Source organism: Lepidochelys kempii, chromosome 4, assembly GCF_965140265.1.
Source record: "Lepidochelys kempii isolate rLepKem1 chromosome 4, rLepKem1.hap2, whole genome shotgun sequence".
In the NCBI taxonomy this organism is placed as follows: domain Eukaryota; kingdom Metazoa; phylum Chordata; order Testudines; family Cheloniidae; genus Lepidochelys; species Lepidochelys kempii.
In genome coordinates this window covers 37,871,624-37,899,347 of record NC_133259.1, presented here as the reverse complement: position 1 = coordinate 37,899,347, position 27,724 = coordinate 37,871,624, and the positions used below count along the sequence as shown (strand labels likewise).

At 40.5% G+C, this 27,724-nt stretch overlaps 1 protein-coding gene across 3 annotated transcripts in view; it reads left to right on the top strand.

The window, feature by feature from the left end:
* Positions 1-22,047: 22,047 nt before the first annotated feature.
* PRSS12 (serine protease 12) overlaps positions 22,048-27,724 on the top strand; it is a 62,756-nt gene continuing 57,079 nt past the window's right edge. For all 3 annotated transcript variants that reach the window (XM_073340988.1, XM_073340987.1, XM_073340989.1), the window contains exon 1: positions 22,048-22,472. In XM_073340988.1, the coding sequence (XP_073197089.1) occupies positions 22,085-22,472 (388 nt within the window). In that variant the 5' untranslated portion in view covers positions 22,048-22,084. The remainder of the gene's footprint in view (positions 22,473-27,724) is intronic.

Here is a 27,724-nt window from a genome sequence, read left to right as displayed (position 1 = left end):
GTCATGTTATATATCTGTACTGCTTTAAAATAAAAAGCTAATATTATTGCAAAATGCTGTTTGCCCTTTCCTCTTCTTTTGTAGGTGGTGCCATTTGGCTTTCTGAGGTGTCTACGTTATATGCACGTTGTAGTCAGTTATTTTCTATTAATAAATATTGGGCCAAAATAGGCCAGTCTGAAGCCAAAGGGAGCTGCATTTATGCAAACCTCACATCACAATTTAGCCTATGGCTTTGGTTTTGACAGCTGACCTTGGAGAATATTGTTTATAGTGTCAGATGCAGAGAATAAGGGCATGACTCCCTGTTGCTCTGCACCTTTTACTACTGAAGGCATTCTGTGCCAAAACATTAAAAATTATAACCCCCAAAAATAAAAATTCTGCACACAATTCTTTAAAATTCTACACAGTTCTGCAAATTTTATTTGTCAAATAAATGTGGAGGCTCCAGAATGGCATGGAGAGGACAGGCCACTGCTGCACAGAGGTGGGAGATCACTGTGCAGCTCCCCCTGGGACACGGATTCAGCGGTGAGGCGGCACCCAACCCTGACATGGCACAAGGACCGGGCCTGCCCCAAAAACACCCTAGGGCTTTGCCCCTCTGATCCAGGTGCACCAGGTGTGAGCAGGCGGGCTCAGCAAGGCAGGATCCAAGTGTGGAGGGGCTTAATCAGGGGGTGAGGGGAGGATCCAGGTGTGGGTTGAGAGGGTCCTGTGTGGGGCAGTCTAGGTGTGGGTGGCTCAGTGGGAGATCCGGTGAGGGGGGGAATCTGGATACACTGGGGCTTGTTGGAGGGTTCTGGGTGCAACGGTAATGGGACTCTGCGGGGGGGGGGGTCCATGTGAAGCATCAAGTAAATAGTTGGGGCTCAGATGGGGGGGGAGATAGAGCTCAACAGGCAGATACAGGTGTGGGGGGCTCAGTGGGGGGTCCAGATGCAGCTGATTGGGGCTTGATGGGGTGGGGATCCCAGTGTGGGTGGCTCATCAGAGTGGTCCAGGTGCAGGGGAAGTGAGGCTCATCGGGTTCTGAGTGTGTGGGAGGGTGAGGTTCGGTGGGAGGGTCTCGGTATGAGGGTGTCTGGATGCACAGGGGCTGGGCGGATGGGGGAGCAGCTCCCTGTTCAGGGATCCCTCCCCCTGCAGCTGAGGAACAATGGGTGCAGGAAGCGGGGGTGGGGGTGGAGTTTGCAGAGCTTCTTTCAGCTGGCAGAGAAATCTGGGGGGTGGGTCTGACCCAGCCCCGGATGCTGTGCAAAGGAAGAGGAAGTACCTCCTCCCAGCCCAGCTGGGACTAGCAGCTGAGCCTGCCACAGGGTAGGCGCCACCTGCCAGGTCTTTCCCAGTCCTGCCTCCTGCCCCACAATGATTTACCTCTCTGCCTGATGCCCTGAGCCCCTGAAACATACTGCTGAAGAGGGTCAAATGACCACTCTTGTGGCGTACCTTTGGTTCCTTGTCAGAAAGTCATTTTTCTGCAGGGAAGCAAATAAATCTGCGGGGGGACATAATTCTGCACATGCACAGTGGCGCAGAATTGCTCTAGGAGTAATCTTTTGTAATTTACACTGGTACAAAGTGAGTGCTCAGTGGATATAAAACACTACTAAACAATAATGGTACATTTTACACCCAGTTGGCATTCACGTTGCACTGATGTAAATGACTATGCAAGGTGCAGGGCAACACAGAACCAGTTCCAATATATTGGGTTAATAAACCACTGCTATTTCACTCTGCACTGTTGTAAATTACTAAACGAGGTGCAGAAAATTGTGCACAAGCTCTTGTCTTAATAAAACACTATCTCAGTTCAATCCTCCTTCCTTTTGCAAAGCTGAAGCCAAATTATGTCCAATTAAATGCTCAATTAAATTGCTAAATTAAGACCACTGAATGATCAAATAGATGCAATGGATGGAATGCCATCTTTCATCTCAAATCAAAGAAAGAGAAAATGGTCTAGTACGATTTGAGCACAAGACTAGCACTCAAAAAGTCTGGGTTTTATTCCTGGCTGTCTCACCTACTTCATATGTGACTTTAGACAAGCCACTTAGGCCTATTTATTGAAAAACGCCTACTAATTTTGGTAGCCTCAATTCTTGAACCCACTTGGAGCACCTACAATTCCCATTGATTTCAGTTGTGTGTGCTCTCCAACTCTTTATAGATATGCCCCTTAAATTACACATCACACCCTCTTGTAAATGTGGTACCTATGCTGGTGTACTAATTGGTTGTACTTGCTATGGAGAAATCCTGTTTCTTGTTTGGGAGCAAGGCTCCTTTAAGCCCAAGTTTTCCCAATTTGCACACCACAAATAGGATTTAGCCCTTTGTAACAAAATATTCTATATTTTCTGTTGCTACCTCCTGAAGTAGTAAACCAGTTCAACAGAAAAAGTAAGTATTTTCCTATGTACTACATATGGCCTGAACCATTTACAGCAGTAGTGTAAGAGTAGAATTTGCTCTCTAGTTCCAGGCAATTTAGGCATTCCAGTTTTGGTTAGACCACTAGATTGTAATACCCTGACTCACATAAAAGATCTTACTCCATGTGAAGACAATGGAACTATTCACAGAGATACTAACAAATGTGAGTAAGGGTATTACAATCTGACACTGGCCTTATCATCACTGTAGTATATTGCATACACATTATACAACAGTCACATCCAGCTAGCTTGTAAAAAGTCCATCAATGATATGTTGCAAATATTTTAATAAGCAGTTCCCACAAAAATGTTCCCTCATCTGATAAACCCAAAGTATCATGTGAATTAAGTAACAATCCTCCCTCCAAAATAATTGTCAAATTTTAACCAAAAATGTCCTACAAGTCCTCAAGAGTCCACTTCAGCGCATCACTTGGGACATGAACGTTAATGGCTCCATGCTATGCACTGTGAGGATGAGTTCAAAAAATGCATCTAGTTTTCTAACTGAAATGGCTGCACATGTTTCAAAAACTAGCATGCTGGAGTGCTTTGTGTTGAAGCCAGATGGATGTTGTATTGAATCTAGCCCTGCATTTATTTCTTTCACACTTTAAATACATTGGGTCAAATTCAGCTCTCAGTAATGCAGATGCAAATCTGGACTAACTGCAATGATTTTAATGGAGTTACTCCACAGTTTGATGTAACTGAAAGCAGAATTTGGTCCATTTATTTTGGTCCAGAATTTTGGTCCATAATAGAAACTGAAACCATTGTAACTGAAAGCAGAATTTGGTCCATTTTCCTCAAAGGCAGTATAAACATAATTGCATAACATCTGCTGGCTTTATTATTTTAATTTGAGAAGCTCCAAAAAAGTGTAAATTCATTCTGCTCCAAATACCAAAGAGGCATATTTTCATTTGCCTCAGTGTGCACTGACTTACAGATGTAAATCCATGAGCAGTGAGATGAGAAAACATTTCACGTATAATTTTTTTCTCTAGCTCTGTTTCACACAAAATATATTTATTTTATACTGCCAATTATATCGAACAGAAATGGTGTCCTGTCATGCTTATGATTTGATGTGATAACATTTTTATTCTTTAACATACTTTACTTGTGCCATTTCATGGGACCATACTAGCACTGCTTTACTTCTCCTTATTGCTTTTATTAAATAATAATAAAGTTAGATATACAAAGCTGCACTACCTACTTTAATATTCTAAAGCCTTTATATACCAGAAAACTCAACTTTTTAGAGGACCCTCATATACTCAATATGTTTCCTTTGTTTAAATTTGCAATCAATATTATTCCAATATTTTCCAGCACACTTCACCAATAGCGATTACATGTTTTTCATTATTTATTATTATTGTTGTTATCATTCTTATTGTTAATAATTATGACCATAGCATCTGGGAGCCCCAGTCATGCACCAGGACCCCATTGTGCCAGGTATTCTACAAACACAGAACAAAAAGACGGTCCCTGTCCCAGACCAATTACACTCTGTCATTTGTTCACATTTTAAAATTTGTCATGGAATTTATGGTTTACCTTCTGTCCCTAATGTTTTGTTGTTAACATGTTTCCCAGTAATGTCAACTAACTTCACTTTACTTCTTGACTCTTTCCCCAGTTTACATGGGGTTAGAGGTACTCACAATTGTCCGCCTCTCCTTCCAGCCCATGGCACTGGCTTTTAGATCTTGAGGTTCCATTTCTTTTCTTTTCAAACTTCACAAGACAAAGTCTTTCCATCATATCCTTGATCTTTCACATTCTTTTTTTGATGTCCTCTTCCTCCCATGATTTCTTTGCTGGTTGTTCTTCTCTCACTCTTATTACATACCCAGCCCAACTCAAATGTTCATTCTCCAGCCTGTCTATCACTGATAATCCTAAATTCATCTTCCCCCTAATTTCTTCCATGCACACTCTGTCTACCCTTCATGTGCCTGCCATTCTCCTCAGTATATTATTTTCTATTACCTGTATCTTCTTTTCTTCTATCTTTGAAAAACACATCAGTTCCAAACCATAGAGCAGGCAGAGACAAAATACAAGCGGCATACACTTATCCTTTCAGATGGTTACTTAACGGCCAATCCCACAGTACTCCTGCCACCAACTAGTAACACTGCTAGTAACTAATAATGTTATCCATGAAATGTGGCTTTTTAAAATACTATCATTTTGTAATATCTAAGTCCTAATGTTTTCTAATTTTTATTATTCCATAAAGTGCTTTTTAGACATTCACACAGTTCTTTCATTTTAACATTCATAGAATCTCAGGGTTGGAAGGGACCTCAGGAGGTCATCTAGTCCAACCCCCTGCTCAAAGCAGGACCAATCCCTGATTTTTGCCCCAGATCCCTAAATGGCCCCCTCAAGGATTGAACTCACAACCCTGGGTTTAGCAGGCCAATGCTCAAACCACTGAGCTATCGCTCCCTCCCCCCTATTAATGGGGGATGTGAATTAAAATTTTGACTCGGCACTCATGAGGAAAAATTCCTATTGAAGTCAACAGGAATGTGTAAGTGGTGTATTTTTGGGTCCCATATTAGGTAGATTTCAATTATATATAAGTATATAATTAGCATATGCTCATGACAGAATGAGGGCCATGTATGCTGATAAACATATAATAAAGGGAGCTTGTGTTGTTGTGGTTATGCTCGGGGTTGGGGAAAATCATATTGAAGCTGAGGTGTGTAATAGGTGCCCTTCATTCAAGACAAATTTAAAAAAAAATTAAGCACCTGTATGGAATAGCTGACATGACAGGAACCACTGCCTAGAACACAGGCCACATGCAAGGCTGGAGTAGGAGCTGAGCCATGAGGGGTTTCTCCTGGAGTGTGAATGCAAACACACAGGGCTGTGTGTTGTTTGAGGGAACTCTGTAGGAGAAGAAGGATCATGAACACCACAGAAACACACAGAGAAGGCAGCAAAGCCCCAGAGATTACCAGAGAAGCACTTGTAGCATGACCCTGAGAAAAGAGCATGAGCTTTTAGGTAGAGTGCTGGCAGGAAGGGGGCTTGGAACTGTGAACAAAGAAACCATCTCCTTCTGTATACTTCCCACTGTATTCAGGGAAACAGGATTTTGTATATATTCTTTGTAAATAAAGAGGATTGCATCAAAGAAATACCTGATTCCATCATCAATTTCTCCTAACAGAAACAACCTCTTATCCTGAATATTGGGTAACCACTTGGGCCAAAAGGGATACCATTATTACAAATATTTTGTCTTTCTGAAGCGTTTATAGTAAGATTGTTCCCAGTCCAGCTTTTTATAATATACTATTTCTGTAGGAGATTGATTCAAGATTTTAAAATGTAGTCCAAAAATGTTTCAGGTTCAGCCCAAAAATCAGTCTAGTTTTGTCAAAATGTTTGCTGAGGATCACTAACCTTCAGGTGAAATTTGGTTAGTTTGAGAAAGCAGTGATGGAATCCTTAACCAGATACAATGTGATTGTTTCAGCTGAGTTTCACTTTGAATTTGGGGGTTATACTTCTGAATCTGAAATTGAAAGCAAAACTCCAGGAGGAAGAATCCATGTAAACTTAAAAAAAGTGCAAACATGAAACCCCTGCAAACAGAAACACCAGTCTCACACAGCTCCAGAAATCAGAGATAAGAGACACACATTTAACTGTTATTCTTTATAATCTTCATTTAGGTCCAAGTCCTAGTCCAATATGGCAAAACTCACAAAACTTTCCCCAAAGTGAAGGAAAATCAAAAACAAAGAGGTTTTGTGATGTTTAGGGCCATTAAATTTAACAGTACATTTTAACTGACATAATATTTGGCCTTATCTACCTTAGGATTTAATGGTATATTGTTAGAACATGTCAACTGACTTGTTCTAATTAACATGGTTTAAAAGTCTAATAAAGACAAAGTAGTATATCCTCTATCATAACATTTTATTTAATTTAAATATAAATAACCTGCTAAGTTGATCAAGTTAAAGCTAAGGCTCCCCACCAGATATTAACTCAATTAGTTTTCCATATGTTGTAGGCAGCGTGACTTGTCTACATTAACCTTTTGAAGGACGTTAGCTGACAAGTTCTAACAGCACAAGTTTTATCCTCATCTATTCAAAGGGTAAAATTTTCAAAAGTGCCAAGTGACTTACAAGCCTAAGACCCATTGACTTTCAATTAAATGTAGGCTCCTAAGTAACTATTGAGATTTTTAGTTAAGGCTTGTGTGCCAAGGTATTGGTAATACTCATCCCCTTTCTTTATCTCTGAATGACAGACTATCATCTCAGCCAAGATGAATAGAAATGTAAAGATGAATTAAACTGGAATGGCAAAGGATTTAGTTTTCTACATTGCCATTAGGTTATTGACACTGTTATCAGAAATATATGGCTTACAAAGAGGAATTAGAGAATAGATAAGGAAAGGCAGTCAGTCAGGAGTCAGGAGAGATTTAGGAACAATTAAGTCAATAGTGAAGATTACAAGTAAGCAATGTGTCATGGTAGTGAGTCTTCCCCCCTTCTGCACCCTCCATTTCCCTGCATATCTCATAGTTTCTGATTAACATTCTCAACATTCTATGACAATGAGGGGGTTCTAAGCGCAAACATCCACTATAGGGCTGCAACAATGCCAGAATTGTTCCAGCTACAAGGGGCTGGTTCAATAGTGCAAGGTCACTTCAGATCCCACCCTGTATATACCTTCTTCCCTCTACCCCAGACAATAATCTAGCCTCATTTATTTTAATGCTTATCGAATTGCATTTGAGAATTTCAACCAAAATATAAAAAGGAGGCACCAGCATAGAGGACTGTAACAAAGTGCATCTTTGTGTTTGTGTGGTTCTAATACTTTAGTCAACATGAAATGTTTTAACAATTTGTTCAACTCTGTGCATTTATAGAATCAAATTAAGGGAAGCACCAGGGTTATTTATATTTAATGTCAAGTTTTAAAAATACATTATTTTGTGCAGTTTGTGTTAGTTTTTCACACAAAAGATTCAAATAATAAGACAATCAAAAGTAATACATATGGACAAATGGGGTAATTCCCCTTTTTACAGTGGCCAATATACACACATGAGAAGCCCCTCTGATTTTAATGAGAGTACTTATGAGTAAGGCAACGATGATTTGGCTCAGCAACACAGCCAACAATACACTCCATTTTTAAACAGTAACTCTTTTTGGCTAACTAAAACCACAAATAAAACAACACAAAGCATAATCCTAACATTTTTTCCCAATAACAGAGACTTGTATATAGCATCATTTATATTGAGCCTGTCCTCAGTTCTTGGGGAAAAGGAGTATTTGAAAATGCAGCAGCCTTGGAAGAAAGGACTAAAAAAAATATATTACTTTTTTTTTAAAAAAAGATTGAACAGCATTGAATAGTTTCCCAGTGCCTCCTGGGATGAGAATTACCATTGTTAATACTTTTTGGTAACACAGTGTTTAAATCCTTCAACTAGTGATGAAAACAAAGTCAGACACCCTGAAGGCAAGTAGAATCAAACTGTTTGTGTCTCCCCCCACACTTTAAGTCAAAGAAATTGTGTTCCTTAAAAGCAATAATAAATTCTGGAAGGGGTGGGTATGCTATTCTTATCCAGTACCACACTAATTATTATAGAATGCAGCTGCTATGACTTTTTGCTCAAACCTATAAATATGCTTTCCATTTACTATATATTTTGATTGCATTCCCTTTCAAATTCAAATTGTCACATGTTTTTAAAAATATAATTGTCTATGAGGGATTTGTGGTGTGAATATTTAGGATTTAATCTCGAGAAGTGATGAGCACCCATCAATTTCAATGGGAGTTGAGAGTGCAGATGCAGAGCACCTTGCAAAAATGGGCCGTTACGCATTAAGAATAATCCATAGTAGTTCAATTTTCTTCTTTTAGCCTTGGCTAGAAAACGAATGATGGTGGAAAGAAGAACTGGCAACAGACTGATTTACTTTCAGTTCTAGCGTGGTCAGACTTTTTATTTTCACAGATTCATATATTACAAGGCCAGAAGGGAAAATCTCATGTATAACACAGGCCTCAGGTATAACATGGGACATAGAACTTCCCTGAAACAATTCTGAGAGCATTTCTTTTACAGAAACATGCTATCTTGATTTAAAAATTGCCAGTAATGGAGAATCCACCATGACCTTTGGCAAACTGTTCCAAGGGTTAATTGCCCTCTCTGTTAAAAATGTATGCCTTATTTCCAGTTTGAATTTGTCTAGCTTCAATTTCCAGCCATACTCTCATGTTATACCCATCTCTGCTAGATTTAAGAGACCACTGTCAAGTGTTTGTTCCCCATATAGTTTCTTACAGATTGTAATCAAATCACCCCTTAAACTTCTCTTTGTTAAGCTAAATAGATAGATCTCCTTGAGTCTATCACTATAAGGAATGTATTCTAATCCTTAAATCATTTATCAACATCCTTCTTGACTTGTGGACACCAGAACTGGACAGAGTATTCCAGCAGCAGCTGCACCAGTGCCAAATACAGTGGTAAAATGACCTCTCTACTCCTACTTGAGATTCCCCCCATTTATGCGTCTGTAGTAGAGTAGTTGGAGGGCTAGGTGGCCTAGGGTTAGCATACCTGGTTTTCAGTTTCTCACCTCCCAGCAGGAAGGACCTTCATTCTAGTTCCTAACACTTATATGTGGCTTATCCTCACCTCAGCATTTTCAGTGTTCTTACCCTCTCCTTACTAGAGGGGGTGGTGGAGCGAAAATGAGGTTTTATGCCCCTCTTGCAACAAGGACAGTAGTAGGGGAGCCTGGGCCATCCCACTCCACCGGGCTCTGAACTAGGGCCCTCCGAGGGTCAATAATATTAGGCACTCTAGAGTGCTTCAGAGCTGCCTCTGTGGATCAGTTCTTACCATCTGTCTCCCGCAAAGTCTTTAAGTCCAATATAAGATAGCATAAGAAAAGAGAAGACAACTAAACCTTCAGCCCCAACTATGATCAGCAGATAGTCTTCTTCCTCACAGTGAGGCTTCTTTGGCATCCTTGTTCAAGGGTCCTCAGGATAGGTTTGCCTTTCTGCCCAGCCTTGCCCCTTATGAGCCCTTTTGGCCACAGCATCACACCGATAGCTCTTGTTCAGCTGATTATCCTAAAAAAAAATTCAAAGTTACTTCTACCTAGGATAAAGTCCCCCATCCTGTAAGTGTGACCTACATTCTTTATTCCTAGATATATACATTGACATTTATCTGTATTAAACCACATATTGTTTGCTTGCACCCAGATTATCCGGATGATCCAGATCGCTCTGTATCAGTGACCTGTCCTCTTCATTATTTACCATTCCCCCAATTTTGTGTCATCTGCAAACTTTATCAGTAATGATTTTATGTGCCATTGATAAAAATGTTAAATAGCATAGGGACAAGAATTGTTCCCTGCAGCACCCCACTAGAAACATATCCATTTGATGATGATTCCCCATTTACAATTAAATTTTGAGACCTATCAGTTAGCTAGCTTTTAATCCATTTAATGTGTGCCATGCTAATTTTATATTTTTCTACTTTTGTAATAAAAAATATCATGTGGTAACAAGTCAAACATTTTACAGAAGTTTATTACATCCACTACAACATTACCTTTCTTCCAGTTTTCTGGAACTTCCCCAGTCTTCTAAAACTTATTGAAAATCAACATTAATGGTACATCAAATCCTCAGGCAGCTCTTTTAAAACTCTTGGATGCAAGTTATCTGGACCTGCTGATTTAAAAAAGTCTAACTTTAGCAGCTGCTGTTTAACATCTTTCTGAGACATGAGTGGAATGGAAAGAGTGTTATCATATGATAAGACTACATCATCAGTTTTCCCCCCTGCAAATATAGAAGAGAAACATTTATTGAACACTTCTACCTTTTCTGCATTATCACTGATAATTCTACCAGTTCCATCCAGTAATTAATCAATACCATTATTAGGATTCTTTTGTTCATAATATACTTAAAAACTCCTTCTTATTGTCCTTAACTCTGCTGGTCAGAAAAATTCTTCTTGTGTCCCTTTGCTACCCTTATCAATTTTCTACAGTTCTTAGCTTCTGATTTATATTCATTACTATCAACTTCCCCTTTCTTCCATTTGTTAAATGTATATATATTTTTATATAGCTGTCTTCACTTCCCCACTGAACCAAGTCATTTTTTTTTTAGCCAATATGGCCTTCTTCCTTGATTGTGATATTGTAGCTTTTGGGCATCTAGCAAAGTGTTCTTAAACAATTCCCAATTATCATGTACATTTTCCTCATTACATTCTTGCTCCCAGCTGATTTGGCTCATCATTGTTTTCAGCTGTGGGAAATCAGCCCTTTTAAAGGACCAAGTGTGTCTATATATTACTGGTCTGAACTTTGTTCTGTTTGCACATTATAAATGTAATCAATTCATGATCACTTGTACCTGAGCTACCATTAATTTTTAGTTCTGTGATCTGTTCCTCGTATCTGTCAAGATGAGGTCTAATATAGAATTCCCCCGTGTTTGATGTAACGTTTTTTGTTAGGAAACCATCATCTATAATATTTAGATGATAACATTCCAAGGATGGTTTAGTACTGGCAGCATGAGACCTCCAGCATATATCACTCAAATTGGAGTCACCCATGATCGTGTAGGTTTTCTTCCTACACATTATAGATAGGTGAATAAGAAGTCCGTCATCCCGCTCCCCTAGTGTGATGTGGTGGTCTGTAGCAGTCACCAACTAATACCCCATCTTGTTCTTTATAGGTTAAAGCCATGGGCAGCACGTGAACCGCCGGCTGTGGGAGGATAGCCCTAGCCCTGCCCCTTCCGCCTAAGGCCCCGCCCCTTCCATGCCCCCCATCCCTGCTGGAGCCCAGAACTACCCCCTCATAGCCGCCAGCCTCCACCCCAGGCTAGTGACCCCAGCCTCCCTTCCCCCAGCTCCGGAGCGGGCAGCACGGCCACAGCCCTGGAGCACTGGGAGGGCAGGCGATGCAACCCCAGCCTCCCCAGTCCTGGGAGGGCGGGTGGCGCAGCCCGAGGCAGGGCCACCCCACAGGGAGATTGGAGCAGCTGTGCCGAGCAAAAACGGGGTGGCGGGGGGGCTGCGGGTGGAGCGTTAGCAGGGCCACACCTGGCTGTTTGGGGGAGCACAGCCTCCCCAGCCTATGGTACCCGCTGTCCATGATTAAGGCACTGATCCATAAGCATTCAAGATAATTTTCTTCAGAGTTATCAGTGACTTGGAAACAGGCACCATTTTTTACATAGAGTGCAATATCCCTCGGCTTTTCCCCACTCAATCATTCCTAATAGGTTATAACCATTGATTTAAACACCTCAATTTTCTGATTTATGTACAGTGGTGCCGTTTCCTCAAATCTTTTAAAAAGATTTTCAGCGGTCTGATTAAAAAAATAGAAGTAAAACTGACTTTTGGCAGGACATGGAAGTTTTTACACTGTCAGTGTCTCCAGCACTTAGAGACAGACAGAATACTAAATTTAAATATCAAAAAGCACCGGGAGAACTAGATATGATTCTTTCCTGCCCCTAAAGTGAGTGATGCATTGAGAAGTGCTTTGGAAAATAAGGCAACATTTTCCACATTAATCAGGACATCTTACATGGTCTCAATAAATTAAATCTACTTTAATATACTTTAAACAGAGAAGTGCAGAGGGATGTGCCCATAGCTATTGGAAAATTGCAGAAACATAAGCCCACTTTGTGGGGATTTCAACAGATATTTCACAGAAAAGACCTGGGATTTGATTCTTTGTTTTGTTCAATAAATAAAACATATAGGGCATAACAATGCATAAGAATGCAGAAAGGGCAAAAGGAGCCTTCTTTTGCATTCCTACATGTGGGCCAGCTATAGTCACAGGAAGGTGTTCAAGCACTGTGCTAATCTAGAACTGCTGTCAATTCTTAAGGCTAACAAAATTATCCCAGTTCCAACTAGTATTCAACCTTTTTACATATTCGTGTATGGGTCTATTCTGCATGTTTCAAATATTTTTAATTTTATTGTACATCATGTTGATACTTTTTTCATATATAAATATACATGATTTCTCATAGAGACAGATTCAAATGCATATATGAGTCAGGGTATACTTGTTCATGTTCCATTAATATAGTAACTTGATGAAATGAAGATGAATAGAATACTTGAGAAGTTATTGCATTTATTTACAAAAAGAAAAGGAGTACTTGTGGCACCTTAGAGACTAACCAATTTATTTGAGCATAAGCTTTCGTGAGCTACAGCATCCGATGAAGTGAGCTGTAGCTCACGAAAGCTTATGCTCAAATAAATTGGTTAGTCTCTAAGGTGCCACAAGTACTCCTTTTCTTTTTGCGAATACAGACTAACACGGCTGTTACTCTGAAACCTGCATTTATTTAGCTGCAGGTTAGTGCTAAAGTAATTCCTCTATCCCTCAGAGATTTTGTAGTTCCTTGGGGAATTTCTCTTATTTACATTTTATATATAAATTGGGTTCAGGTTTCCTAGAGGACATCTGAGAAAGTCCCTGCCGGAAATAGAAATATTAGTAGCCCTAGTATCACTGTTGCTAATCAGAGGCTGACACTTGGACTGGGTGGAAGAAGGAACAAAGAGTGCTCTACTCATCTGTCTGTGCCATGATGTCATTACTGCATATTAATTTACATCTCACAAGAATGAGGTGCCATATTCTGAGTTAGACACTGTTAAGGTACATAGGAAAGGATTCATATCCAAAGGCAGACTGAGTGGGGACACTCACCTCCTAGAGGTTCAGAAAGAAAGAGATCAGTGTGATGTGACTACCTGGACTACTAATAGGTGACTAACTTGTCAAAGCAACTATATTTATAACCCACTGTTTAACTGATAGGGCCTTCTACAGCATTAATGTCAGAAAAATTGTGAAAAATCATCTGTCTTACATCTATGAACCAGCTGTCCATATCCAGGCACAGTCAGGAGTGCTGGAATTAGAGGCGCTGGGGGAGGCAGCATTGGTTCCCATCATATAAAGGAGTTACAGTTCTGTTCAATGGCTTTCAGCACCCCACTATAAAAGTTGTTCCAATGCCACTGTGCACAGCTCCCACTGATTTTAGTGGAAGGTTTGAATGAATAAGGACTCTGGCCCTGTAGCAGGCTATGCTAATCAGGAGAAATGTTGCTGGCTTCTGGAAGCCATTTTCTACATGAAAGAGCATAGACACTTCACACAAAGGAGCTTCTCTCACACTGCTGATCTTTGTGTCTGAATCAACAAATGATTTAACAGAATATCTATGGCCAGTGCACTGATTTTTTTTTTAGTCTGGACAGGGTTGTCTCTCCAATATAAGATTCGAATAAATCACTTGTGGAACCTCTTATGAAAGGGGTGGGCTCAATATATAGCTACCCCCAAAAATCCACATATTCCAGTCATCCCTGTTGAGAAAGAAAAGTCCATGTTTTTTAACCAAACTATTTAATAGATATTATTTGCCATTCTGCCTCTCCAAAAAAGCCTCCTTGCCTTGTGTATTTCAATTGAATTAAAAGGTGTTTGTGTCTTTAAATGTCTTTTTCTATACATAATGACAGGTTTCAGAGTAGCAGCCGTGTTAGTCTGTATTCGCAAAAAGAAAAGGAGGACTTGTGGCACCTTAGAGACTAACCAATTTATTAGAGCATAAGCTTTCTAAGGTTATGGTTTCTAAGTTATGTATTATTTCCTTATACTACAAAATAGGTATAGTATTACATATACGGTGGTGTGTGTTAGCTGTTGGTAAAAGGTGAAACTTAAAAGTGGTGATTACATTACAGTAATGTGCATCTGAGGAAGTGAGCTGTAGCTCACGAAAGCTTATGCTCTAATAAATTGGTTAGTCTCTAAGGTGCCACAAGTCCTCCTTTTCTTTTTTCTATACAGTAATCACCACTTTTAAGTTTCACCTTTTACCAACAGCTAACACACACCACCGTATATGTAATACTATACCTATTTTGTAGTATAAGGAAATAATACATAACTTAGAAACCATCATGTGGTAATTATTGCTACCAGTATAGTCAGTTGTATGTGCAGTTACCATGAGTATATGTGCAACTGTGGCAATTGCATGTACAGATTACAGCTCCAATCCTCCAAGACTTATTCATGTACATTTATGCACATACTTTATGCACTGAGAGTCATCCCACTGAAGTCAAAGGGCTATTCAATGTACATAAAGTTAAGCATATGCGTATGTATCTGCAGAATTGGGAACTTAAAGAGTATGTATTTTTGATTGTGAAAATGCTTGCACATACTTCTGGAAATTTGGCTTTATTTTCCAGTAATGTGCAAAATACAGCCAATGAAAGAAAAACTTGTATTTGAAACAGAGGTTTTAACATGCTGTTACAGATATAAAATGGTCTTACTTTTGTGAAAATTTTCTAACTGGAAGTTTTTCTCTGTAGGGCCATTTATCAAGCAGAAATTGCTCCACATTTCATATATTTCAAATGTTTACTTTTTTTTCTATGCAAAAATTATAGTTCCTTTGAAATTCATATACAAATACTTTTGAGGGGTCAAAATGATCTGAATCAAAATGGCAAAAGTTTTCACTCACCATTTCACACAACAAGCATTCACTGATTTCACATAGCTCAATATTCTATTTAATTTTTAACGAAATTATTTCACATATGCCTATATAAGCCAGCTTTTATTACACCCATGACCCTAAAGAGTTACAGTAAATCAAGTCTTTTATGTTTAAATACGAATCTTGCTTGCCTTGTACAAGATAGAATTTAATAGTTTAAAAAAGTTTCTCCTATGATCTCATTATGACATAGACTGTGTCATGCAGTAATGGAAATCCCATCAATTACCGCCTGCTCAACTATAGCCTGTGTAATGCAGGGTCACCCTGTTGAGTTTATTTATTATCACAGACAAAAGGCCTATTCTCTTCCATACAAGTATAAAACTAAATACATCTATAACTCAGACTTGGCAGGACTCCAAATTTCTACTGTCTATGATAGTTTGGTAGAGATAATGGAATTAAAGAGGATAATTTATTTTGCAGAAGCACTGACTTACAGCCTAAATATTTTGAATCATATATGGGAGTGGTTCTCAAACTGTTTCATATTGTGGACCATTTCTTAAGGTAGAGATCATCTTGTACACGATCCCTCCACCGATCCTCCCAATCCTGATTCCAAACCTTCCCTACCGCTATTATAAGGCCTGTGCCAATGCCCATTAAAGTCAATGGGAGTTTTTGCATTGACTTAGTTAGGTGTTCAATTGGGCCCACCATGCTTGGTTACATTAAAAAGCAATAATGCAGGGAAGTATTAGGAAGTTATAAACTCACTTCAATGTGATGTATGTGCCTATTTGGTTGCATTCTCCCTCCCCACCACATTACTTCCCTGGAAATTTTACATATGATAGAATCATAGAAATTGCAGGGCTGGACATGTTAGTATCAAACTTTCCCATGCAGCCTGATCTAATCTAATTTGCATGACCCCTTGTTCTAATCTTTCATATTTAGGCTGCTTGTTTGAATCTAGACCTGGTCAGTAGGGACCAAAAATTATTTGGCTAACATTAAATGAGTTACAAGTCTCAATATGGTTCCTAGTAAACGAACTGTCCAGATCACAAAATTCACCCACCACTCCAGCTTCTTATCCCTAGAGCTGGTCAGGTCACAGTCAGGGTTGAAACTCAAAGATGGCAGTTGCTACATTCCTGATTCCAGTGCTATACTTGTTCAGTTGATAAATAGAGGACTTCAGTCTTCATGTCTGCCAATCTGACTTTTTCATAACCATTTGCTAAAATAAATAAATAAATAAATAAATAAGATGTGTTATATGTGCTGACTCCCATTTAAGAAGACTGAAAATCTGAAGAACAAATGACGATGAAGTAACCCTGTACATATGAAATGGGTGTGGTACAACCATTTTCCATATCCAGCCTAAGAGGAGTAAATTTGTCTGAGCTCTGTCACCCCCTCTCTACTGCCCAGAGGGCCCTTTTTCTGCTTTGAGCAGGGTGGAAAAGGAGTAAGACGGTCTTGTAGAACTGAGTAACATGAGGAGTAACTATAGTTACACTGTATAGTTTGAACGCAGGTGGCCAGTTATGTAACATGCACAAGCAGCAATCCTGTCGCTTGCCTTAGAGATTTGAATACCTAAAGTTGTTGTTTTTTTTTAATCATTTTTTGGGCAGGATTTGGGCAAATCCTACTCTTCAGTCCACAGTGTGGAGTTCTTCTGTGTTCTTCTGGATCTGTGTTGCATATTCTGCCCTTGTTCCACTTGCAATCCTCCCATAGGCAACACTGGACATTCTACACACAGAACAAATACAGGATATGCAAGAGAGAAAGCTATAGTGCAGATATAAGACCACTGGAGTGGAGACCAGAAAGAATAACGTTGCCCTTTGATTGTTTTAATAAACACTGGGTGTGGAACAAATGGTTTAATACACAACACTTGTATTTATTTAGCAAACTATGTTGGTCACTTTGTGTTTGGATTTTACTTTTCAGTGTGGGGTGAGAAGAGATTTGAGATGTATATATTTTAAAGGTTATGATTTTATTAACATACATTTGGTCTGATAAACGATTTAAAAAAAATCAAAACTATAAAAGCTGCTATTTTAAGTAAGCTCCGCTGTATGACTCATTAAACAAAACCAAAATAATCACTTCTTGTGACAGGTTTCAGGGATCTATTAAATAAAATTCACACTTTTTTTGCTTTGGAGTAGGCCAAATGAATCCAAGGAATAAATCAGTAGATGTTTTCCATTTTTCTAATTTTGACAATAAATAAGATTCCTGCTTTTTAACATTCACAATTCATGATTCTATTGACTGCCAGTAACATCAGTGAGAGCAGGATTGGGCTACAAAATGTTTTATTTACCTACGGCCCAAGCCTGCTCCCTTTTGTGTCAGGGCAAATAAATCAGAACAGGATCCGGTCCCTACTTCTGAACATTAACTCTTGAATGTTGACATCAATGGGAGCTGCTGATGCTCAGCACATTTGACAGTCATGCACAAGATATCTCAGTAATGGAGGCAGTCAAATTTAGTGACTACTTATGAAAATTTTGACCTGGGAATTGTGCTATTGATTTCAATGGGAGAAGCACAGGGCCCTTACTCCCCAGTCAAATTTTAAATTCTTGCTACTGAACACTCTTTAAATGAATGTGGACAAACTGATTCTTTCGAGCTGGTCAGATCACACAAGCTAATCATTCTCTTGTTTTTTTGCCTTGTAAATAATTTGATGTTTGGACCATGAAATGCTTAGGCATGGACAAAGCCCAGCCAATCCTGTTGGCATTTCATACATATTAAGGCCCTAGTCCTGCAACTGACTCCATGTAGGTAGACCTGTGCCCCACATAGAGCCCCACAGGCTGTATGCAGGTAATTACATCTATCGTTACAATCATTTGCAGGATCAGGGCTTAAGAGCAAAACCTGCCTTCTTCATGCAAGTAGCTCCACTGACTTCAATGGGATTGCTAGTAATAGCACTGCTCCTGTAATAGGACCACTTGCTCACAGTGAGCAAGATTTGGTCCTTAAGTTTATGTTAATTTATCTGGTGATATATGTTTTGCAGAAGAAAGAATGGCTTTTGACTTCAGTGGGAGCTGAATCATTTATTTCAATGTCACTTTAACGGATATTTTTGATAGTTAAAATTGCTTTGTCTCCCAATTTAAAAAGACAAAGAAAGTCCATTGTCTACATACATAATTACAGCCCTTGTTAAACACAGATTTATTTATTTTAAAAGGTTATTATTTTCTCACCATTCTGTGATAGCACACACCTTTTCAGAAAGGGTTATCATTCAGGGATTAGAAATGTATTTTAACACACAAATGTATGATACCATTGGAAGTTTACGAAGTTATCTGATTTGCTTTTCTTATTTTCATAATTTGGTGATGTTATTGAACAAAACTTTTTCTTTCATCTGTGTTCAAGATTGTACCAATTTTCACATAAAACAGCAAAATCATTTTAGGGGAAACCAGATTCACTCAGAACTTTTAATATTTGGTACCTTCATTCAGGAATCCTTGCCATACAAGTCTAATATGAGAAGCCTGAAAGAATAGATGATTTCTTGTTTACAATTATGATTTTTTTAAAAAGAATCCTTTAGAGTTCTTGAAGCATATAATATAATTTCATTTTAAACACAATATAACTGTCATAATTATTTTTCATTTTCATTTTTTAGAATGCTCCTGGTAGGGCCATCCAAGCTGCTAGGGAAAAAGCAGTTTAATTTGGGGGTTGAGGAGTAGGCCAACAATCTATGTAAATGAGCCAAGTTTTAGAAACAAGGTAGCCATTCCACAAACAATATGGTAGACATGAATGGCAGAATCTTTTTCACTCCCCAAGTGACATTTGATTGCACAGATTCAGATTCAAAAATATTCAACAGATAGGGCCTTCTCCTACTTATTCTGAAATCAATGTAATTGTCTTAAATGGGAGCAAGATTTGGCCCCTAGTTGGTAAATCTCAATATATGGAACATCAAGAGATCTTTCATCTTACTGCGAGCTAATTTATAACCATTGTTTTAAAACTGAAGCCTTTTTTACTAGTAGGATTACAAAGATTATAGCCAACCATGGTAAACATAATAAAAATAGTTTAGGACCCAAATCTACACATGTGAGTAATCCCAAACTGAGCCACCTTGTGTTCTGAGGAGGGGATCATTGAGGAGGCAGGGAAAGGAGATGCATTTACTTTTCTGAGGCTTGCCTTCTTGTTTCTTTGGGGAGAAGGGGAGTATTATGTGGGATGCACCAGTGCTGAAGCCCCAATTACATCCCAAACCCACCCCCCGTGGAGATATTTCCACTAGGAGCCACAGGGTAATACCAGGGAGGGGGCTTGGATGCCTCAGATGGAACACTCTTTATTGTACACAGGAAGATCATATAATGCAAGATACCCTGCAGGCTCACACATCTTGGAGAGACAAACTGAACTACAATGCTAAAGTAACCAGGAGACTAAAAGCATTGCCTCAAGTCTGGCAGCATAGGTCCTGCTGGCAAGCTTCACCACACAATTCTACCAATTCCCTTCAGTCTTGACCTGCAGAACCCCTGCTTTCTGGTCATGGGCAAAGAAAAAAAGCCTTCAGGTTAGGAAAACTGTACATTGGTTTTATTATTATGTCCAAAAATGTTCTCTAGGAAATAGGATGACACTGCCCAAGTTGGGTGAGTATGATTTGAAGTATAGGGTAAAATCAAGCATATTAATGCACTAGGCTAACTAGCCATCATTTGAAAGTGGTATACTTACACACAATTTACAAGTGATCATAGTGATTTTGCTCCTAGGCTGAAGTCTTGTATGTCAGATTTCAGTATAGAATTTTTTAAAGTCATCTTATAACCCTTTTCAGTTCTGATAGACTCATAACTACACCAATGCAAATATATATGCTCTAAAAGAGAGAACAATATATGCATTCAAATTCACATGATAGTTCAATGATTACGTGCAAGGGGGTAAAAATAAGGTTGCTTTGGAAAACTTAAATCGGAATTTCTTGATCTTTAATATACCAAACACAGAGCTGCAAAAATGATTTAATCAGAAAGGAGCAAAACTAAAACCCTGGATCCAGATACCACAAGCATTGTCATTCATGTCTGACACCAGGATCCTGATCCAGACTGAAATTTTGTGCCTTGAGCCCCTCTCTATTTATGAATAAAAGCTTAAACCCATAACTGTTTTGCCCCTTTCACTCAGTCAGGGACAACTGTCACAGACGTACTGCTGTGGGATGTGATGATATGTGTTGGGGACTTTGTGGAAAACTGGAAAGTGCAATTGAAGAAGAAAACTATTTTCTCTCTCTCACTCTCTGTGGACATCTAATACAAGAGCAACCTGAGTGTGGACAGGTTCAACCCAGAATGACACTGCCTACCAGCAACAAACATTGGGGAGTGAGGGAGGAGGAAAACTACAGAGAGGAGAATCCAGAGATTCATACTACAGACAGAGCTGCCAAGTAAAGCACACTTCTTTAACCAAAGAGCCTCAGACTTTGTAAAATATGAATAGTATAGATTTAAAAAAACAATGGCAATGGGTTTGTGTGTGCCTGTTTTAAAAGAACAGTCTGTGACAAAAAGGCAAACTGATGGCCAACCTGATAAAAGGAGCAAATCAAGGATTACTAGATCATGTGGAACCCCAATGCCTGAGGATGGGAGGATTACTATTATGCAAAACACATGGTTCTGGGGGAGGCAGGAAGCACTTGAAGACATTTTCCCCTTCTGCATTTGTTTTCAGCCTCTTTGTGTTTTCCAGAGCTGTTTGGGAATCTCTGGCCTCTCTCTCTCCCAGATCCTGGTGCTGGGTGTATTTCTCTGTCTTTCAACCTAGACACTCCCCATCCCTGAAGTTTCATTGTGAATTGGTGTCCAGGCTCCTCCTGCATCTCTTTGTGAAGGTGTCAAAGAGACTGTAAGATTCCCCGGGGAGGTTGGGGTAGGGGGTCCCTTGTGACAGTGAAGATGTGATGAAGGGAGAGAAAGAAAGGTTGAGAGAGGAGGACCAAAGTGAGCGAATTTGCTGGGTGCAGACAAGCTGGGGGAAGAGCAGAGGGGGCTCCAAGGAGGAAGGGTAGTGGGGAGAAAGCAAAGGGGGATTTCGGGGGAAGGGGGCAGCAGAGACTCCAGGAAGAGAGGCAGGAGAGGGTGTGGAAGAGGGAGAGTTGGGGGGGGGGACCAAGGCAGGGAGGGTTTGGGGTCGCAGCAGAGACGGGATGAGAGGGAGATGGGGTGGGGATGAGGACCGCATCAGTGGCTTGAGGAGGGAGTGGTGGGGGGAGGCAGGAGTCAGGGATGATGGAACAATTTTTATAGTGTGGTACTGAGAGCCATTTAACCAAACTGCAAAACCTGTATTTAATGGAAACCACTTCGATCCAAGGAGTGCAGGGCCGGGACCCACCAGTGCAGGGCCGGGACCCCGGAAAGGCTCGACCCCGGAGAGGCTCCCTGGGATGTTCACACCTACTCTCCGGGCTGCTGTTTATTGTCGTCCATGCCCCCAAAGGGGGGCGCCCAGCGGAGCGGGCGGGAGGAAGCGGAACTGGCCCTCCGTGGGTGCCTGGTGTGGGCTGCCCAGCTGCTGGGGTGGCAGGAGAGTGAGGCCACCCCATGTTCTGCAAGGGAGCGTGCATGTGTGTGTGTGGGGGAGGCTAAGGGCCCGCACCCTGGGCTGGCGAGGCGCTGCCAAGGCAGGTAGCAGCAATTCTCGCCCCCCCCCCTTCTCCCGGGGAGCTGAGCGGCTCCGCTCCGGGGGCAAGTACCGCTGCTCCGGAGCTTGAGCCGGCCAGGGGGGAGGGTGTGTGCGCGCCGGGGGAGGTGGGGGCAGGATTAGAGGGAAGCGGCGGCCCCGCCCTCCCCCTTCACACTGGGATAGAGCCGAGGGGGAGATGGCCCGGGAGAGGCGGCATTGGCACCATGACATTACCCAGCCTGCTGGTGGCTCTGATTTTAGGGACGACCCCCGCAGCGGGCAGCTTTGACGCGGCCTCTCTTAACCCTCCCCTTGCCCCTGCTCGCGGCCCGCAGCATCCCCGCTCGCGCCGCGCCGCGCCGGCCCCCCAGCACCGGCCCGGCTGCCCGGGGGGCGAAGGGCCAGGGGGGCGCTTTGTCAACGTGACCGAGTTCGGCGCCGAGTGCCTGCCCTGGGCGGAGGTGCCCGCTTTCCTGCAGAAGACCCCGCAGGGGAAGGGGCTGCGGGGCCAGCACAACTTCTGCAGGAACCCCGACGGCAGGAGCAGACCCTGGTGCTTCTACCGGAACAGCCGGGGCAGGGTGGACTGGGGCTACTGTGACTGCAAACAAGGTGAGCGCGCGAGCGAGCGTGCGCGCGTGGCGGGGAGAAGCGCTGCACGGGCAGCAGCGGGCACGCGGGCTCCAGCCTGTCCTCAGCCGGATACCTGTGGAGGCGGCTGCATCCACTGCGTGGGTGGTGGGTGTGCGCTGCTTGCAGCTGGGTGTATTGCGTGCCTGTCGAGATGGCTGTGCGTGTGGGTTGACTGCGCGCCGAGGGGTGTGCTGGCTCCGCCGTGTCCCGCGTGTGTCCCTTTTGGTTGCCATGCGTGAGTGTGTTGGCTGCAGTGTGTTTTGTCCGGGTTGGTGTGTGTGGTTGATATGGGTATGTTGTGTGCTGAGCTGTTCATGTGCCCGCGCTGGGGTGTGCCGGTGTATTGAACACGTTTCCCTCGGGGAAGGCTGTAACGAGCTGGCTGTGCTGTTACAGAATGTACACGTCTGAAGTGGGTGCAAGTGATCATTTCTGTAAAGGGGATTTTGGCAGAGCCATATTTCACTAGAAGGGAATTTTGTACAGATAGATAATGACTTTCCTTCGGTGAGTCTTAGCTGAGCTGAACTTCATTTTCACTTCACTGTAGAAGTGGGTGAGGTTAACACCAATTTCCCTGCTAACAGACCTTTCAGGGAACAGGACATTGAAAAACATATATCTCTTAAAAAAAAAAAACCAGCATGTTTTTAACCTTTTAAGGTAATAGTACATTTGTTTTGCAGCATAAGGGTCCCCTTGTGTCTTTTTTCTGGTAATATATTTCTTACACTGTTTGAACAGAAAAGTTGTATCAAGTATACCACTAATTCAATTTACAATAATCTCCTTTTTGCACTTTGGTGCACTTCTCTGGAAATTTGCTAAGCAAAATAGGAAGCGATTGTTTTAATCAGGCAGCTTGCAGCTATTCTCTTTCAATTTGTTTTTTAAGTCTTGGGAAAGTTGGGTGTACAAGTTAATGCTTCTGCTTGACAACTTGTATGTGTGTAACCAGCCCAGAGGGCCAGATATTGCATGCACTTATTTACTCACAAAACTCCCATTGGTTTTAATGGGAGTTTTGCCTGAGTGAGGACTGAGGGGGGATTTCAGCAGTAGATCAGCCATAAATGTCACCGCCCTTAGGAGCATTCCAGGGGGTCAAATTTGTACATGGATAATCTGATCTTTAATTATTTCCCTAGCTGTAAACATTTCCTTCTAGATCAGGCAAGTCTGCCTTCTGTTTACATCTATTTTCCCCAAAAATAAGTTTAAACTTTTGTAAAGAAATAAAATAAAAAAGTTAGGAGACCTGTTGTTGTACAAGTTCCCTTTCATGTCTTTTGTAACATCATAGTGTAGGTACAGGAGTATATTTTTTTATTTGATTTTGTTTACTTGGGTTTTCTTATACTTTTCTTTCTTTTTTAAGGATTGATTTCCTTTTCAGATCCTACAACAATAGTAGTTGGGAGTGCTTTTCTCTCTTTTTCAACAATAATTGCAGTGTGTGAGAGGTTGGGAATGAGAAAAAGAAGGTGATGTGAATTATGAGATAATTATACCTTTTGCTATGATGCATAATGTGAAATGTATGTGGAGAATAACAGCTACATTGTTTGTTTATACATAAATAAAAGTGATGGACTCCCTTCATTCACCTGTTTGAAATTTATGTTCAAAATCAAACACTGTTTTCTGTACCCTTACTAGAAGATAGAAAGTGGTTATGTATTACAGGTGTTTACTTGGGGAGAGTACCAGGCAGCTCATAAGGGAGTTGGGAGAGAATAAATAACTACTACACCCCTTATAATACAGTCCTAATTTTGATGAAGGGTTTGCATGTTGGCCTTTGTATTTATTTTTTCATTTTAATAGTTCTTTTCCCAATATTTCAGTCTGGTTCCCAATGGTCTTTGTGAGCATCTTAGACCAACAGAGTCAGGAGTTTTTAATGTGTCAGATTCTACAAAAATAACCAATCTGCTTCCATTTAGATCAATGGCAAAACTCCCTTTAAATTCAATGGGAGTTTTATTTCAGCAGAATGCTCTTAAAAGGACTGCAAGATTTGGTCTAAATTTGGCTTCTTCTCTGTTGATTTAAGCTACCACTTTACAAAAAGGAAATTTACGTCTAGTACCAGTCAAGATAGAAGACATAGCTATTCGTTAGTAGCTAACTCTTTTCTGATTCTTTTGAAATTAATAGCAAACTCCCATTAATTCTAATAGGACAAGTGTCTAAAGCCTTCTCAAAGAAATACCAAAAATTCTAGGCAGTGTGTTCAGAATGTGTCTGATGAAACATGGCAACAAGTCAGCCCCACTTTCTATAAAGACTAATATAACACTGACTCAAAATAAATAGTTTTCCATAAAAAGAAAAAGAAAGCTATCTCAAAGATGTGATTTACATGAATAAAAGGCAGAATGTTCAGAGTTAATCTCACTCAGTCTATCACTCACAGTGCACATGTGGTATGGAAGCTCATGCGTAGTTTTTTTTTAAATTATTTTTTACAGGACTCAACGTTTATTTAAAAAACCCAAAGTCACAAACAAAACCATGGTGTAATAGTGAGGCTCTTCAACAGCCAGGCAACACCCCAGGTACAGCAAGGACTAAGACTCTGCAGGACTGACTGAGCTAAGGGCCAGGAGTGCAGACAAGCACTTGCAAGTGACCAGTAAGATCTTGCTTTGCTTCTCTAAGTTATACCAGCAACAATGCTTTAGAGGAGCAGACAAGATTGTAAATTACATATTTTAAACTCCTGTCCCTACTCTAGAGCTGCACAAGCAGCCAGGAGGCCTTTGATGGCTGTTATATTTCTCAGACGTCTGTGCTCTAGAGCAATCTCAGCTGTAATGACAACTGGAGGCAGAAGTCTGAGCTTGACATGCTGCACTTAATCTTAGTGAGAAATCCTGCAGAGTTGGCCACTATTTTCTTGCTGCCCTGTATCAGGACAGAATAGCCATTCCAGCCCAGAAGATATAAGGAATGAACAATGGTTAAACAGCCGATCTCAGGGGGATTGCCTTTTGCTGAAACTTGGCTTCCACTCCACATCCCCATCCAAAGGGCCAGGACAGGACTAACTGCAGAGGGACACAGCCCCTCTGTGTGCTAGGACAGATTAGGCAATTAGTAGATTATAGTCTGGTGATTGGTTTTCTGCATCTGAATGATCTTGCCAAAGCCACCTCTTCCCACATCATAGTCTGTCCGGTACTCGTCTCGCACCTGTCCTCCAGTCTTTCCTCTCCCAAATTGTCATCCCTCCTTAAACCCTGCATCCCAGTCAGTCCTGATGATCCGGTGTCCAGTTGGGTGCAACTGATAAACCTCATTGCATGCTCAGCATCTGCTCTTGTGTAATATTCCACAAAGCAGAAGCCACAAGGTACCTGCAATAGCTAGACACTATGGGATATGTAAAGTCTTACTCTGAGTTTCTGGCTTTAAGTTTGTCTTATCCTTAATGTTAATAGGACAGACCTTTTGTGCATGTGTGTGTGCACTTAACTGCTTTATGTTTTAACATTAGTCAAACAAAAAAAATCTCATTTAAATTGTGCTTTGTCTGATCAGTGTAATCCCAGTTTTTATAATTTAAAATATTTATTTAATTTCCTTCCTTCTGAATTGATAAACATTTGGATGTTACTTACTTTTTGAAAGCAACCTAACAAAAAAAGTGTTCATGATTAGCCAAAGAAACCATAAATTAAAATAAATGACTACAATACTACCCTGTCAAAATACTTAATAAGAAAATGTTAATATAAACAATGTTATGGTTGTACAACATAAAACTGCTCTAATGTCTTTTGTTTGAGAATCTCAGAGAGAGGTGTTCTTTCGCCTCCATTTTTCAAATGGGGAAAACAGGTCAGAGAGTTTAAGTGACTTACTCAAGATTGCATAAATTAGTGGCAGAGTTGGAAATAAATTCCAGGTCTACAGAATTTCAGGGCCTGATTTTCTTCTCATTTATACCAGTTGTGTCAGAGTAACTACATTAAAGCCCGTTGAGTTACCACCACTTTATACATTTGTGAGAGCACGATTAAGCCTCTGGCTGATCAGTGTATACTTCCTCCCTGTAATTTTATAGTCTATAAATTTGAGGAATTTAAATAAAAAAAGCATGGGTTAAAAATTATACCTGAAAGTTACATTTCTCTCTCAGACAGAAGCAACTTCTTTGGAGCCATTCTGATTACAGTTCTACACTATCCCCTGATTATCCAATTAGCTAGATAACTGCAGCTCCATTACATGCCTATCATTTCAATTTATTTTTAAAGGAGTCTTCAGCCATTAATCATTGACATGATGAACTGTAGTGCTACAAAGAACTATTTCAACTAATACATTCAGTATTTAGAAATCTTCCATCTTAAAGATCCCTGAATGTGCAGTAAGACTGTATACTAAAATCCCTTGCTAGTTCTTGAAAAAGTAGTTCTCATAGATGCACAATATCCATTTTTTCCCCAAGGGTAAACTACTTGGATTAGATCATCATTTTAGACTGAGTTTAATGCTCATGAAAATGAGGTATTAATAGCATTGGCTACAGGGAGACATAGTCTGATCCAGTACCCACTGACATCAATGAGAGTCTTTCCATTGACTTCAGCAGACATTGGATCAGGTCCTCAGCACACCTTGAAGTCAATGAAAAGATTCCCATTGACTCCAGTGGATGTTTGATTGGGCCCATAACATAAGCAGTTCTTGCACTAACATCCCCATACAGACCAGTCAATGCAGTTCAGTCCTTAATTAGGACAGGCCCAGTTTTGCAAGTCCTGGATCATTCTCTAACTTTGCTGAATTACTGAAGGGGGTTAAATGGTGTGGAAAAATGACCATTACATACAAGGATAAGACCACTAAACTAATTTTCAGTTTGGATCTAACTAGCAGTTGATCCCAGGCCTTCAGGGATGAAAGACTAGTGCAATGACTTTCCAGGGCACTACCCGCTCCAACATTTGACTTTAAAACATATGTTTTTAACAGTTCATTAAGTACTAGCCCACAGTGTGTTGTATAGTATATCCCAAAATGTAAATGAAAATACAGATGTTACATGTTTGCATATGATTGCAAACTTAAGATATTTCTTGTGCTTTGCTCTACCATTGTAACTTCAGAACAGCTAGCACCAGAACTAAGGGTATCAAGTATCAGCCTCCATCATGCTTCTCAAAAATAGATTTACATCCAAGTTACAAACCTTTGAACATAGTAGCAGTCTAGAAAGG